The sequence below is a fragment of the Chenopodium quinoa genome, unplaced genomic scaffold (genome assembly GCF_001683475.1).
Source record: "Chenopodium quinoa cultivar QQ74 unplaced genomic scaffold, ASM168347v1, whole genome shotgun sequence".
NCBI classification, from domain to species: domain Eukaryota; kingdom Viridiplantae; phylum Streptophyta; class Magnoliopsida; order Caryophyllales; family Amaranthaceae; genus Chenopodium; species Chenopodium quinoa.
Genome location: NW_018742733.1, coordinates 783,863 through 796,261, shown reverse-complemented (window position 1 = coordinate 796,261; position 12,399 = coordinate 783,863). Strand labels below are relative to the sequence as shown.

Sequence of the window (12,399 nt, the reverse complement as noted above, 5' to 3'; positions counted from 1 at the left end):
ATCCGCTTAACATTTCAGATTTTCCCCAAACACAGCCATGGGCTAGTTATTAATAATCCATCAATTTCTTTTAAAATCTTTTCCCTCCATATTAAATTTGTTAGATAATTTGTACATCTTACTCCATATTATATTTTGCATTTAGGTATTCATTAAAAAAAATATTATTTATAAATCAAATAAAATAATTTATTAAGAGGTATATATGTATAATTAAACTAATAGTCCAAATTTTTTATTAATATAATTAAATTAGTAAATATAATCATTTTAGAAGTACTAAATATCAATTGCCACTCACTTGTCTAATCAGCTACGGAGTAGTGAATATTGAAGATTGACTTTGTGAGTGAAGAGGGAAAAAAAAAAAAAGAGAGAGAGAGAGAGAGAGACTAATATCAAATTATCAATGTCCCTTTATAGATGTCTTCGGTCTTACCCTCGTAGACTCATAGTTAGATACATATTATTAAGTACGGAATGAACAAACATAATATTGCCATTTGTTGTACTGCCATAACGTAATATTTCTCCTTAACATGCATGTATGCATGTTTGTGCTAAAAAAAATACTCGTATATTTTACTCTCTTTTCTTTAGGTATTTTAAAGTTAAAAAATACGTTTAAAATAATTGTGTTATAGATGATTTAGGTGCAAATAAAATGCATCAATAGTTAACTTATAAAATAGAGCATAGATGTAACAATGTCATCATAGTGTATATAATTTGGCATATTTTTTTGAAAGGTTATGTGAATAATAAACCAATGTATACCACACAAGTCCATTAAACAAATTACATATTACTACCTTTGTTTAGTTTATACTTTAAACGTATTTCCTTTTGTTTGTTTCAAATTAAATTGATGTTAATCATACTAAAGTTTAAGAGACAATCACATCACACGAATGGTTTCTCTCACTATCCCAAAATCTTATCGCATGGATGAAGAATCTATATTAATTTTTTCAACCTCACTTTTCATCACCAGAGCTTTCTGAATAAACGTGTCAGTGATAAAGCTTGAAGTATAAAGTAAAGAATCTAATCTATATCTTCGATGTTTATACTTATTCATTATTTTTTAAAAAATAAAAAATGAAACAATCCATCTTTGTAATATAAACACGTGATTAGTTTGAAACCATACTCTAATAATCATCCTGTTTTATGGTAGATTGGTAGTGATGTAGGTGTAGTAAAATAAAATTTAATAAATAAAAAAAAAATAAAAAAAATTGTTTAGTTTTCTCACTAATGACCACCACAGAGTATCATTACCCAACAAAAGAGTGGGACCCACAATCTCATGTCATGCATATAAAAAAAGAATGGGGCCATCCAAACTTCAACCCAACCCAACGAACATTTTAAGGCTCTTTCTCTCCTCTCTTTCTCTTCTTTTCAACATCATCTCTCTTATTATCAAGTACAAGTACAACCTCCCCTGAAACCCATACAAATAAAATATCACCCAAATTATTATTACACTTGATTACAAATAATTCCAAGTAATCTGTTTGGTTCATATATATATTTTTTGTGATATTATCAATGGATAACACCCACTCACCGGTGGCGGCGGCGGCGGGTGGCGAGCCACAAGAGACGTTGTCGCAGTCGCAGTCACAGCCGCCACCGCAGCCGCATCTACCGCCAGGATTCCGATTTCACCCTACCGATGAAGAGCTCGTTGTTCATTATCTCAAGCGAAAAGTCCAATCTACCCCTCTTCCTGTCTCCATCATAGCCGAGATTGATCTCTATAAGTTCGACCCCTGGGAACTTCCTGGTAATTTCCCTCCCTTTTTTTTTTCCTTATGTTAGATAAATATATAAATAAATAACAATCATGTATAAATGATTGAATCATAATCTTAATTTATTATTATTATTATAATAATAATTATGTTAATAGTTATTCTTTATGTTGTTTGATTAATGAACAGCTAAGGCCGTGTTTGGGGAGCAAGAGTGGTATTTCTTTAGCCCAAGGGATCGGAAATACCCGAACGGAGCACGGCCGAACCGTGCGGCGACATCGGGTTATTGGAAAGCCACCGGAACAGACAAGCCTGTATTAAGCAGTGGTAATCAGAAAGTGGGTGTGAAAAAGGCACTAGTGTTTTACGGTGGTAAACCTCCTAGAGGTGTCAAGACCAATTGGATCATGCACGAATATCGTTGGGTTGACGCTTCTAAACCCAACAACAACAAACCCCCTGGTTATGATCTTTGTCATAACAAAAAAGGCGGTTCATTGCGGGTAATCTATTTATTCAATTCTTACTAATTATGTGCAACAAAGGAATATTATATATGTCACGAATAATTAACATGTTTTCTTTAGTTTATTACTGGAAAGATAATATATGTATATGGTGTTTTTAGACAAAGGTGTTGATGATGTGTTTTGTTATTACATGGTTGTAGTTGGATGATTGGGTGTTATGTCGAATATACAAGAAGAACAATACAACCCGGCCAATGGATCACGAGCGAGATGATTCCATGGAGGATATGATGATGATGGGAGGTTTGTCGTCGTCGTCCATGTCGATGTCATGTAATCCAACCTCAATAAACAACGTTGGACTTCATCAACCAAAGGCAAACACGAACTCTTTAAACTACGGGTCGTTTCTCAATACTTCTCATGTTGTTGATCAACAAGGTTTATTTGAAGGAATAATGGGCGGTAGTCAACATCATGGTATGGTGGATCATCATGGAGCTCCCTCCTCGCCGCTGTTGCCTCTCAAGAGGTCTATGCCGTCCCTATTCTGGGGCGACAATACTGATCCTGAATCGGGATGTGGTGGTAGTCCTGGCAAGAGATTGTCGATGCTCCAGATGAGCATCGACAATAACAACAACAACACTACTATTGTGGGTAATAACAATAGTAGCGAGGAAAGTGGAGCAAGGAGTGATCATCATGACAACAACAACAACAACAACAACCTCAACAACATCAATTCCATGTCTAGTCTTCTCAACCAACTTCCGTCTCAGACAACACCGCCGTTGCACCAACAACAACCGATGCTAGGGGGACTTTCCGACGGGGTGTTCAGGCAACAATATCCTCTTCCTGGATTAAACTGGTACTCGTAATTGCCTCCGAGTTCCGGTTTAAGTAATCATTATTATTGATTATAGTTAAGATATATATATATGATGATTATTCATATCTTTATGATTCTTAACCATGAATTATATGCCTTACTACTCGTATATATTATACACTTAGCTTAGTCATATATATATTATACACTTAGATTAGGCATCATATATGTAGGTATATATATATTGATTAATTTCGAGTTTTTCGGTTGTTGAAGAGAGATTTATAGAAGAGGCAAGGGGGGTGTTTAATTAATTAATGGGCCTCTTATAGTGTTTAGCAATAATTGCTTGATTATCTAGTTGATAATCAAGTATTAACCCCCCTAAACCTCTCTTCTTCACCAGAAACAGGGATTTAAAAAAAAAAACATATAGTTTACATAAAGTACATATATTTGTATACAATATATTCAACAATAGTTCTATATTATTGAACATTATTGTAGAATTAATAAAAGACAATGATAATTTTGATAATTTTAATTTGCATTAAGTTATTACATATGGATCTTTAATTAGGCCTTTTGTGTAAAGATTGTAATGTATCATTATTATTATTATAAAAATAGAGTTAATAACTTTTGTGGCTACTATATATTGTCGAACATATATATAAATGAATAATTTCTTGTTTATATATATTTGGTTAATTGATTATCATTAACTTTGATGTGAATGGGTTATTTTATGCTAATTCGAGTTCAGATTTCTTGAAATGGTATTGGGTGCAAGCATCGTCTCATCATGCAGCTAGCGCAACATTCACTTAAGAAGTTTTAATTTTCTAGTCCCTTTTAAAGATTTTCTCTCACATATTAACAATTTTTTCATCAATTATTAAAGGTAACATTTTATATATTTTATTTTATTAATCATTTACTAATTTTTTTTGTAGTATTTTTATTACTCCAAAAGTTTTTAAATGAATTTAAAATTTGGTATCACAAAATATATCATTTCTTTGAACTGTTAAATAATCACAATTTGTTTTAAATTTTTATTTACACTCTTGTAATTTCTATAAAAATTAACTAATTACCGTTTTTAAGTTTTTGTTCATTATTTATTGAAAGCTTTTGCTAATTTATTAAATGAGGATGTCCATCTTACATTTGATTAGACGTGAATTAAAATCACGCTTTCTTATTACATCCACTTTTCTACACCAATTAATATTTTTTTTAACTCTGTATAAGTTTGTGATTGAATTCAGAATATTTTTTTTCTACTTGATTTGTTTTTCCGTTTTGGAAGCATACGTACAAAATAATTATCAATTATTTTGAAATGAATAAGTAATTAAAATTTTATTCAATAGCAGATGAAGGGTTGTTAAATTAGTGTTAAGTTGTTGTTGCATGTGTGATTATTGTACCCCAACTCTTTGATTTCTTGAGCTATACTCTTGAGCTTATTATTTTGATCAAGAATTATATATTCAAAGCTTGAGAAGATACATGGAATGTAAGAAAGCACCATGCAATTTGCCTTAAATTTGGTTCTTGTGATTGAAAACCAAGCATAGCTTTGGCCTCTCAATTATGGGAAACTTTATCCCTTCAGAAACCCTAGAAAGGTAAGAATCTTATTTCTATCTATATGTACATGCACTTTGGACCATAAAGTCACATTAGCATGATTAAAGAATATGTCGATAAATTAAAGATAATACTAACTATTAATGTCCGTGACTAATGTAATTAGGCAACAAATATATCCAATGGAAATTTTGAAACCCGTACTTTAATTTGATGCATATAATCTTCGATCACAACACTAATTTTACATTTCTACCTAGTTTTATATATAAAAAAAGGTGGTAATTAAATATCTTGTTGTCTCTTCATGAATAATGATACATGTGAATATTGAATTATCATCACTCTATTATCTTTTATTTTTTAATTTTCTTGAAAAGAAGTACGAGTTTAAGGTTATGTTTGGTTGGGAGGAAAGTTACTTTCTAAACAAGTAGCTTTTCAATTTCCTTTGTTTTCTTTGTAAGAGGGTGACTATAATTTACTTTGGTTGAAAAAACCTCAATTTTGAAAGAAATAATGCTCCATTTTTCTTCTTATCCCTCATCTCCATTGTCTTCATCATATCTTCATCTCTCCATCCCTTCCCTCTATTTCACTTTTCCCTTTTTTATCTTATCTATCTAGCAAGGAACTAGATAAAAAGGAAAAAAAATTCCAAATCTTTGGTATAATAAGAATTACATATAATATTAAAATCAATCATAAGTTTTTCTCTGAACAAAATACAACGTAGTTACTATTCCATTTTATTTTTATTTTTTTGTTTAATCTGTTTTCTTTTTTCACAATTTTCAGTTCAAACTTCAAAGTAATTATCTTTAATTATGAGTTTGCAAATATTAAACTCAATCCAATAAGATGATATTTACAAAAGTAATGCAAACTTCAATTATTCTAATCCTATCTTTAGTAATGTGTTTGCAAAATTTAGAATCAATCCAATAAGTTGATAATTACAAAATACAAATTGAAATGAATATATTCCAAATAGAAACAACAAGAAAGACAAAGCTATAATTTATTATTCTCGACAGTTTTATAGACTTATAGTAAGCTATAAAAGAATTTTTTCGTATGAGCTACAAAAGTATAAAATGATGTTGCAAGTTATATCATAATAAATCATTTTGTGCAATTTATAAATTTAAGCATTGTACAACATACCTGGATCCTTTAATTTTCTCTTCTCCCAAGATCAATAATCTTTGAACACTTTTTACTCTGTATAATCATAACTGTTAAAATTTGATTAATAATTTAAATGTAATAATAAATACTTGTATTATTTTAATAATATTTTTACTTGGACAAGTACTAGTTTTATAATTTTTTTTTTAAAAAAAAATTAATACTGATTTTTTTCCCTTATAATTACAGAGTATTTGATAACTATTACGGAGCACAAAATATAAGCATATTCATGTAATTATATGTGTAATATTGTTATATGAGTCTCGATATGTAGTATTGAATGTGTATTAGAGCATACTAGTATTAATTTTCAAATGTGTGTAATCGAAATTATGAAACATATACAAATGAGATAAATAAAAAGGAACAAATAATAGGAGTTAATATACGTATTACTCCATGTTACTGTACATAAATACGGAGCACGTACTTCATATACAAAAGGTTCAACATCAAAGTACAAATGGGAGGAATATATTTGTTTTTAGGGTATAATAAAAATAACTCAAATTACTACATAAATTTGCATGAACAGCTTTCATGCCTTCATTAGTTTTGTCGAATGAGAACAGGTGTCGAGCTGAGAATCGACGATGGATGATTAATGATATCCATTAGTTTTATTGTATGTGTCAAGAATCGTAATTAAGGCCTTATCTTTGACTATTTTATGAAAGTAACAAAACAGAACGAACGTATCCATTTATAATGGTACTCGTATTAATAATCACATCATTTAATTTAATTTAATCTAATTTACAGCTATCTTCTATTCATCAAGATATTTATGTTGTTCATCAAAAACTGACAAAAATCAAAGTATCTAACCTTTAAGAATTGAAGTACTGAAAATGACAAAGATTTTATACCCTTACAACGATTATATACTTCATAGTCCGTATATAAAGGCTGTCCTACAATCTTGTAAGATACTTTTTCTACCCATAAAAATAAAAAATAAAAAATAAAATAAATAAATAAATAAATAAATAAATAAATAAAACGGATGGAGATTAGATCAAGATCATATTTCTTATCGTTTAAAAAATTATCTAAGAGAATCGGAAATGAAAAATGCAAATTTAAAGTGTAACGTAACTGTTGCCCTGTTTATTTTATGTGTCACATCCAGCTAATCGCGTTTAAACAGTACAAGAAATCCTATACAACTAATTGTACCATACGTATGTTAAACCAAAACCAATTTTACAACACTAGTGACATTATCGTTGTATCATGCGTATTATATAATCGGTTGTACCATAATTACCCTCCTAACATAGTGCAATTGTTAAAAAAACCATTAGCGGATAAGCCGAGGAGGTAATTAAACTCCTAAGCACGCAACTCTTAGCTTGTTTTTATCTTTGTAGTATAATGTAATATTTTAAGTTATTTGTGGGAAAGTTGATATCTTTCTTCATCAAACAATAGTACATAAGAGTAAATAGTAGATTTGTACTTTAAAAAATCAAAATTGAACAGCGAATTTAGCCTCAAATGTCATACTTGATACTTAAGTGGGAATTCAAAGAATCCATCAGTATATGTCTCATTTATTTTATCATTCTTTGTCATGTTTTATTCCTTTCCATTAATGTATATACCATGCACATTATTTACATATCGCCTCAAAATCTTACATTTGCTAACAAATGCTTAGACAACAACTCATTCCCTTCAAAGTACTTATAGATTCTGTACTAGGATTTATATATATGCATAAATTTTTTAAATAAAAAAATAAAAGGAGTAAGAAAAGAAAAGTGTTGTCGATCACCTGCCTTAGCCTTTAAGGCCACTTGCTATTAAAAAATATTTTTGGAAATCATTTAATAACTTTTACTTTTTATGTTGTGATACTATCTATTTAGGGTCTGTTCCGATTGACTGAACTCAGCTGAACTGAACTGAGCTGAACTGAACTGAACTTATTAATTAGTGATTTTTAACTACGGATTAGTGATCTTTGATTATTTATTGATTATTTATTACTATACATATGTGTATATACAAATGTACATATTATTATTATTATTATTATTTATTACTTATTGATTATTATTATTATTATTATTATTATTATTATTATTATTATTATTATTATTATTATTATTATTATTATTATTATTATTATTATTATTATTATTATTGTTAATAGTATTATTATTATTGTTGTTGTTGTTGTTGTCGTCGTCGTCGTCGTTGTCGTTGTAATAAGAGCTTAAAAGAATGAAATTTGGCTTTATATCATTAGCAATATAATTAGACGTAAATTAAGAGCTGAACTGAACTGAACTGAATTGAACTGAGCTGAACTGAACTGAATTGAACTGAATTTCAACGGAAAAGAATAGGCCCTTACATCATTAACCTTTGCAATTTTATGTGAACAAAATAAAAAATTAAGGGCTTCTTATTACATGCATTGTGATTAAACTTTTGAATTAGTTTGGTGGTCAATTCAACATTAGGAAAATGATAACATAGCCCTGATAAATACATATAAAAACTAAAAGGCTACTCTTTATGTATTACAAATAAATAAATAAATATTAATTATATCAATTTATACGTATTTTACTCATATAAAAATTCATCAGTAAGCTATTCATCTTATATTTAGACAAACAAGCAAAATATAATGGTTGATACTTTGTACTCCGTAATACATTGATAATGAGAACATTTATGTCATGTTAATTGACTTTAAAAATAAATAAATAAATAAAAAGGCTATATTTATCAAAATTGATTTTACATATTTGCTACGCAATCACTATTATTTGTTATGTAAAGTGACAAATTTAAAACTAAAGCTTATTTTTACTAAATATTTCTCTTTATACATAGGTAGGAGTAAAATGAAGAGAGTACTCGGACAATTTAAAAATAATACCAGTAAATAAAATGGGGACTAACAATGGAAGACAACGAGTAAGGGATATCTCAATTGGTTAGAGTTTCCCTCTTGATCGGTCACAGGTGATCCTGGAATCAATTCTCATCATCTGTCCTTGTGGCTCTCTAAACACCCAAATAAAAAACAATGGAAGACATCCACTCTTTTTTTCATACCAAATTAGAGTAGCTTGTATATCATTGGACTAATTATGCTTATTTATAGAATATGAATCTGGCCGGATGCTTCCTCCCCCATAAAAGACATCAAACTTTTTAATCAAATATAATTAACTCTATATTTATGTTTATAACAATGACTTAATGCTCATCAAAGTGTTCAATTTTGAAATGATTGGAAGTTTATTAAAAAGTACAGTAATTTACTTAGTATGCTAATTAACACATTACTTATAGATTGTCTATGAATTTTGTATAAATTTAGCAACAAATCATTTAGAAAAACAAAGTCTCATAAACATTATAATTAAGGTTTTCTGTTTGAAAGGAACATGTTATTTATGGTTTATCTTTATTGGAAAAGCTACCACACAAATCGTTAAGTGATTGTGAAGAGATAGGGTGTTACTTGAAGACTCTTGAAAGAATGGTACTAAATTCAAGTTTTGATACGGTTATTTATTAAAGAGAATGCAATAACCTTAAGCTTGAAGGGTTACATCTATTAAAGTTTAAGAAAATGAAACTTTTATTTGTTTTTTCTAACAAATAACCTTAACTTAAGCATATCTTTGATGATACATATAAAAAGGAATACATACACTTGGTTTTCTTTCATAAATCATGGATTTTTTGTTTCCTAAGATGAAGAACTTGATCTTTTTACACTGTTCACACAATCTCTATTTTTTGGTTAATTTAATTTTTGTGAGGAAAAATGATCAATGTCATGTAAGGTCTTGTACTGTAAATTCAATTCATCTTGATTATATTTATTCATCTAAAATATCAACAATTTATAAGTAAATATATTAATGGTTGAAGGTATATTGAGGATGTAAAAAGTGCATGTAAATAAAGTTTTATCCAAAAAATACAAAGGAAGTATGTCATATTTCAAAATTAAATTGCTTACATACCACTTTCTAAGTTTATAAACTTTTTTAAATGTTGTAAAATCCTTTTCACCCAAATAAAACAAAACTAATTCCATTATTAATTATAAATCATACCAACATTCACAATTGAAAACTAATTCTAATAGATATATAACTTCACCCCTAAGCATCATCATGAGCGTGCACTCGACAACTGTTGATTTTTAGCTACGTGGATTAACCATGATTTTTTAAAAACAAATAATTTCCCCACTAAGCATCATCCTGAACGTGCTATCGACAACTGTCGAATTTTCAATGTGCGATTTTATAATAAAATCTGAAAGCATCAATAAATTCAAAATGACCTATAATCAAATGATATCAATTAAACTGAGACGGATGGAATAATAAATCGTCGTCGAAAAGGAGATCCTAAAACTACTTGAGAGGTAGGGACTAGCAGGGATCGATTCTCACCCAAGGGGTAGGGGGTGGGGAATGACTAAATAAGGTTGATGTGGAGTGACTAAATAAGGTTGATGTTACATCAACCATGAAAAATAAAATAAATCTAAATTGTCTATGAATTAAAAAAAAAAAAAAAAAAAAAAAAAAAAACCAACACGTAGGATAATTTGATCTCCAACCAAATCATATCTTTAGGAAGCAAAATTACTTTATCCTCCCTTTTGTGTTAGAATATGTTCTGATTAACTTATGAAAGTTGACGGCCTTTAATCTATCTGTCTATATACAAATATCTATCCATGAGTATTTAATTAGCATTGCCTTTGCTTTTCTCTTCACCATCCTCTACATTTACATGTGCCACTCAAGAAAAAAAATTACTTATCTATTATTTGTTGAGCGTAACACAATTTGACTTTTATACTACTGTAATTATATACACCATATTAATATTGACCAATATTTGACTAATGTTTGAATATCTATCTTATCTTATTAATATACTCCCACCTTTTCATAATTGACAGTTTGAGAAATTAATAATCAAACTTGCGTGCTTTCTAATGAAATGTTGAGATGGTGGTAATATTAAGGAGACGGTATATATTTTTATTTGTAGATATTTACGTGGGGTTTAAGATATTTACTTGATTATGAGCTTTTTGCTTCGATCTTTAACTCTTAGATATAATGGTGAACGGGGTTTATAATTATACAAATGCTAAAAGTAGATTTTATTGCGCTTCCTTGTCTTATTATTAGTCGTTCAAACCGTCTGTACTTCATTTGAAAAGTCGATTTAAATTTCCAATGAAGATATTTATGTAAGGTATGCAAGTCCTTTTAAATTTTATTAGCTAGGATGAACTTGATAATTCATAGCTTTAAGTATATTCCATGACCAAAGAGATCATACAAGTTGACAACAACCAATACAATTGGCTTTACCCTTTGCTGACTATATATAGGTGGGTCCATCTCACTATCATAACCAAGGAATCATTATCCTAAAACCACACAAATTAATTCAACTTTAATCACCTTCCTTTCCTGGGAAAATGTACAAATCAACTTTATCATTTTTCGCATCATTTATTTCTTATTATAGTAATTCATTTTCATTAAATGAAATGCACTAATTTTTTCCTTTTTTCTTTTTTCTTTCACCTCCTCTTGTGGAGGAAGCTTTTTTCATAGCCTTGTATTATTTGATAATATTAGAATTTTTTTAACAGGTGTTAGTTTTTTAGAAGGTCTAGAAATACATATGTTATACGTATGTGACTACATCATAGATTATAAATAGGGTTATATACGTAAATTTTGTATTTTTGTGACCACTAACCTTGAATCCATAAACGTTAAAGTTGTTAACAAGTTCAATTTGACTAGTTTATTAGAAGTGCTATTTTTTTTCCTAGTTTATCACTAATGTTATTTCTTACAAACTAAAAGGGGAAAATACAAGTTAATCTGTCAGATAAATGAATTTTTGTTAATCTGATGACATTTTTGTAAATATATTGAAAAAGCAGGGTCATTTATTCGGTACTTTTGGTGAGCTGTCCAATCACTATTTGCCTTTTGCTTTTACTGTTTGGTGAGGAAATTACACATGTACCCTTTAACTAGTACATGAAAAGACGCATGTACCCCTCCATTGGTAATTGAAAAGACAATTATACCCCCAGATAAACAAATTTTGTTTATCTGGGGAATTAACCGGGTATAGCCCAAATAAAAGTAATAGTACAAAATGAGATAAATAAAAGAGGAAAAGACTTAATCAATTGGTATTGGTGATAAAAGTCAAAGTACTAAGGATCAAGCATGGTATGATTCACCAATAAATATTACTCAAAGAGCATCATTATAAATCCAACAATCCATGTATATTTGTATTATCATATCTATACTTGTATATCAATATATGGCACCTTGTTTGTCCATTTGTCAGATTAATGTTCCATAATTAACTTGCTACTAGCTAAGAACCCATGCAATGTTCGAGTTTTTGTAGGGGTTAAAAAGATCTATATATATACAATAGCTTTCTTTAAAATTCATTTCATATAACTTGTAAATTAAACATACTAAAATTGAAA

At 29.0% G+C, this 12,399-nt stretch overlaps 1 protein-coding gene across 1 annotated transcript; it reads left to right on the top strand.

Moving 5' to 3' along the window:
- The first annotated feature begins 1,059 nt into the window (after positions 1 to 1,059).
- Positions 1,060 to 3,609, top strand: LOC110723720 (NAC transcription factor 56-like). Its single transcript, XM_021903085.1, has 3 exons — positions 1,060 to 1,795; positions 1,953 to 2,269; positions 2,437 to 3,609. Exons 1-3 carry the CDS (start codon positions 1,558 to 1,560, stop codon positions 3,118 to 3,120), a joined length of 1,239 nt encoding a protein of 412 aa, XP_021758777.1. The 5' UTR covers positions 1,060 to 1,557; the 3' UTR covers positions 3,121 to 3,609.
- Positions 3,610 to 12,399: the final 8,790 nt, after the last annotated feature.

Bases quoted from the DNA above. Each gene is read 5' to 3' on its own strand.
- LOC110723720 (XM_021903085.1), top strand. From the start codon at position 1,558: ATGGATAACACCCACTCACCGGTGGCGGCGGCGGCGGGTGGCGAGCCA. The intron at 1,796-1,952 runs GTAATTTCCCTC...ATTAATGAACAG, and splicing joins CGACCCCTGGGAACTTCCTG to CTAAGGCCGTGTTTGGGGAG. The intron at 2,270-2,436 runs GTAATCTATTTA...ACATGGTTGTAG, and splicing joins AAAAAGGCGGTTCATTGCGG to TTGGATGATTGGGTGTTATG.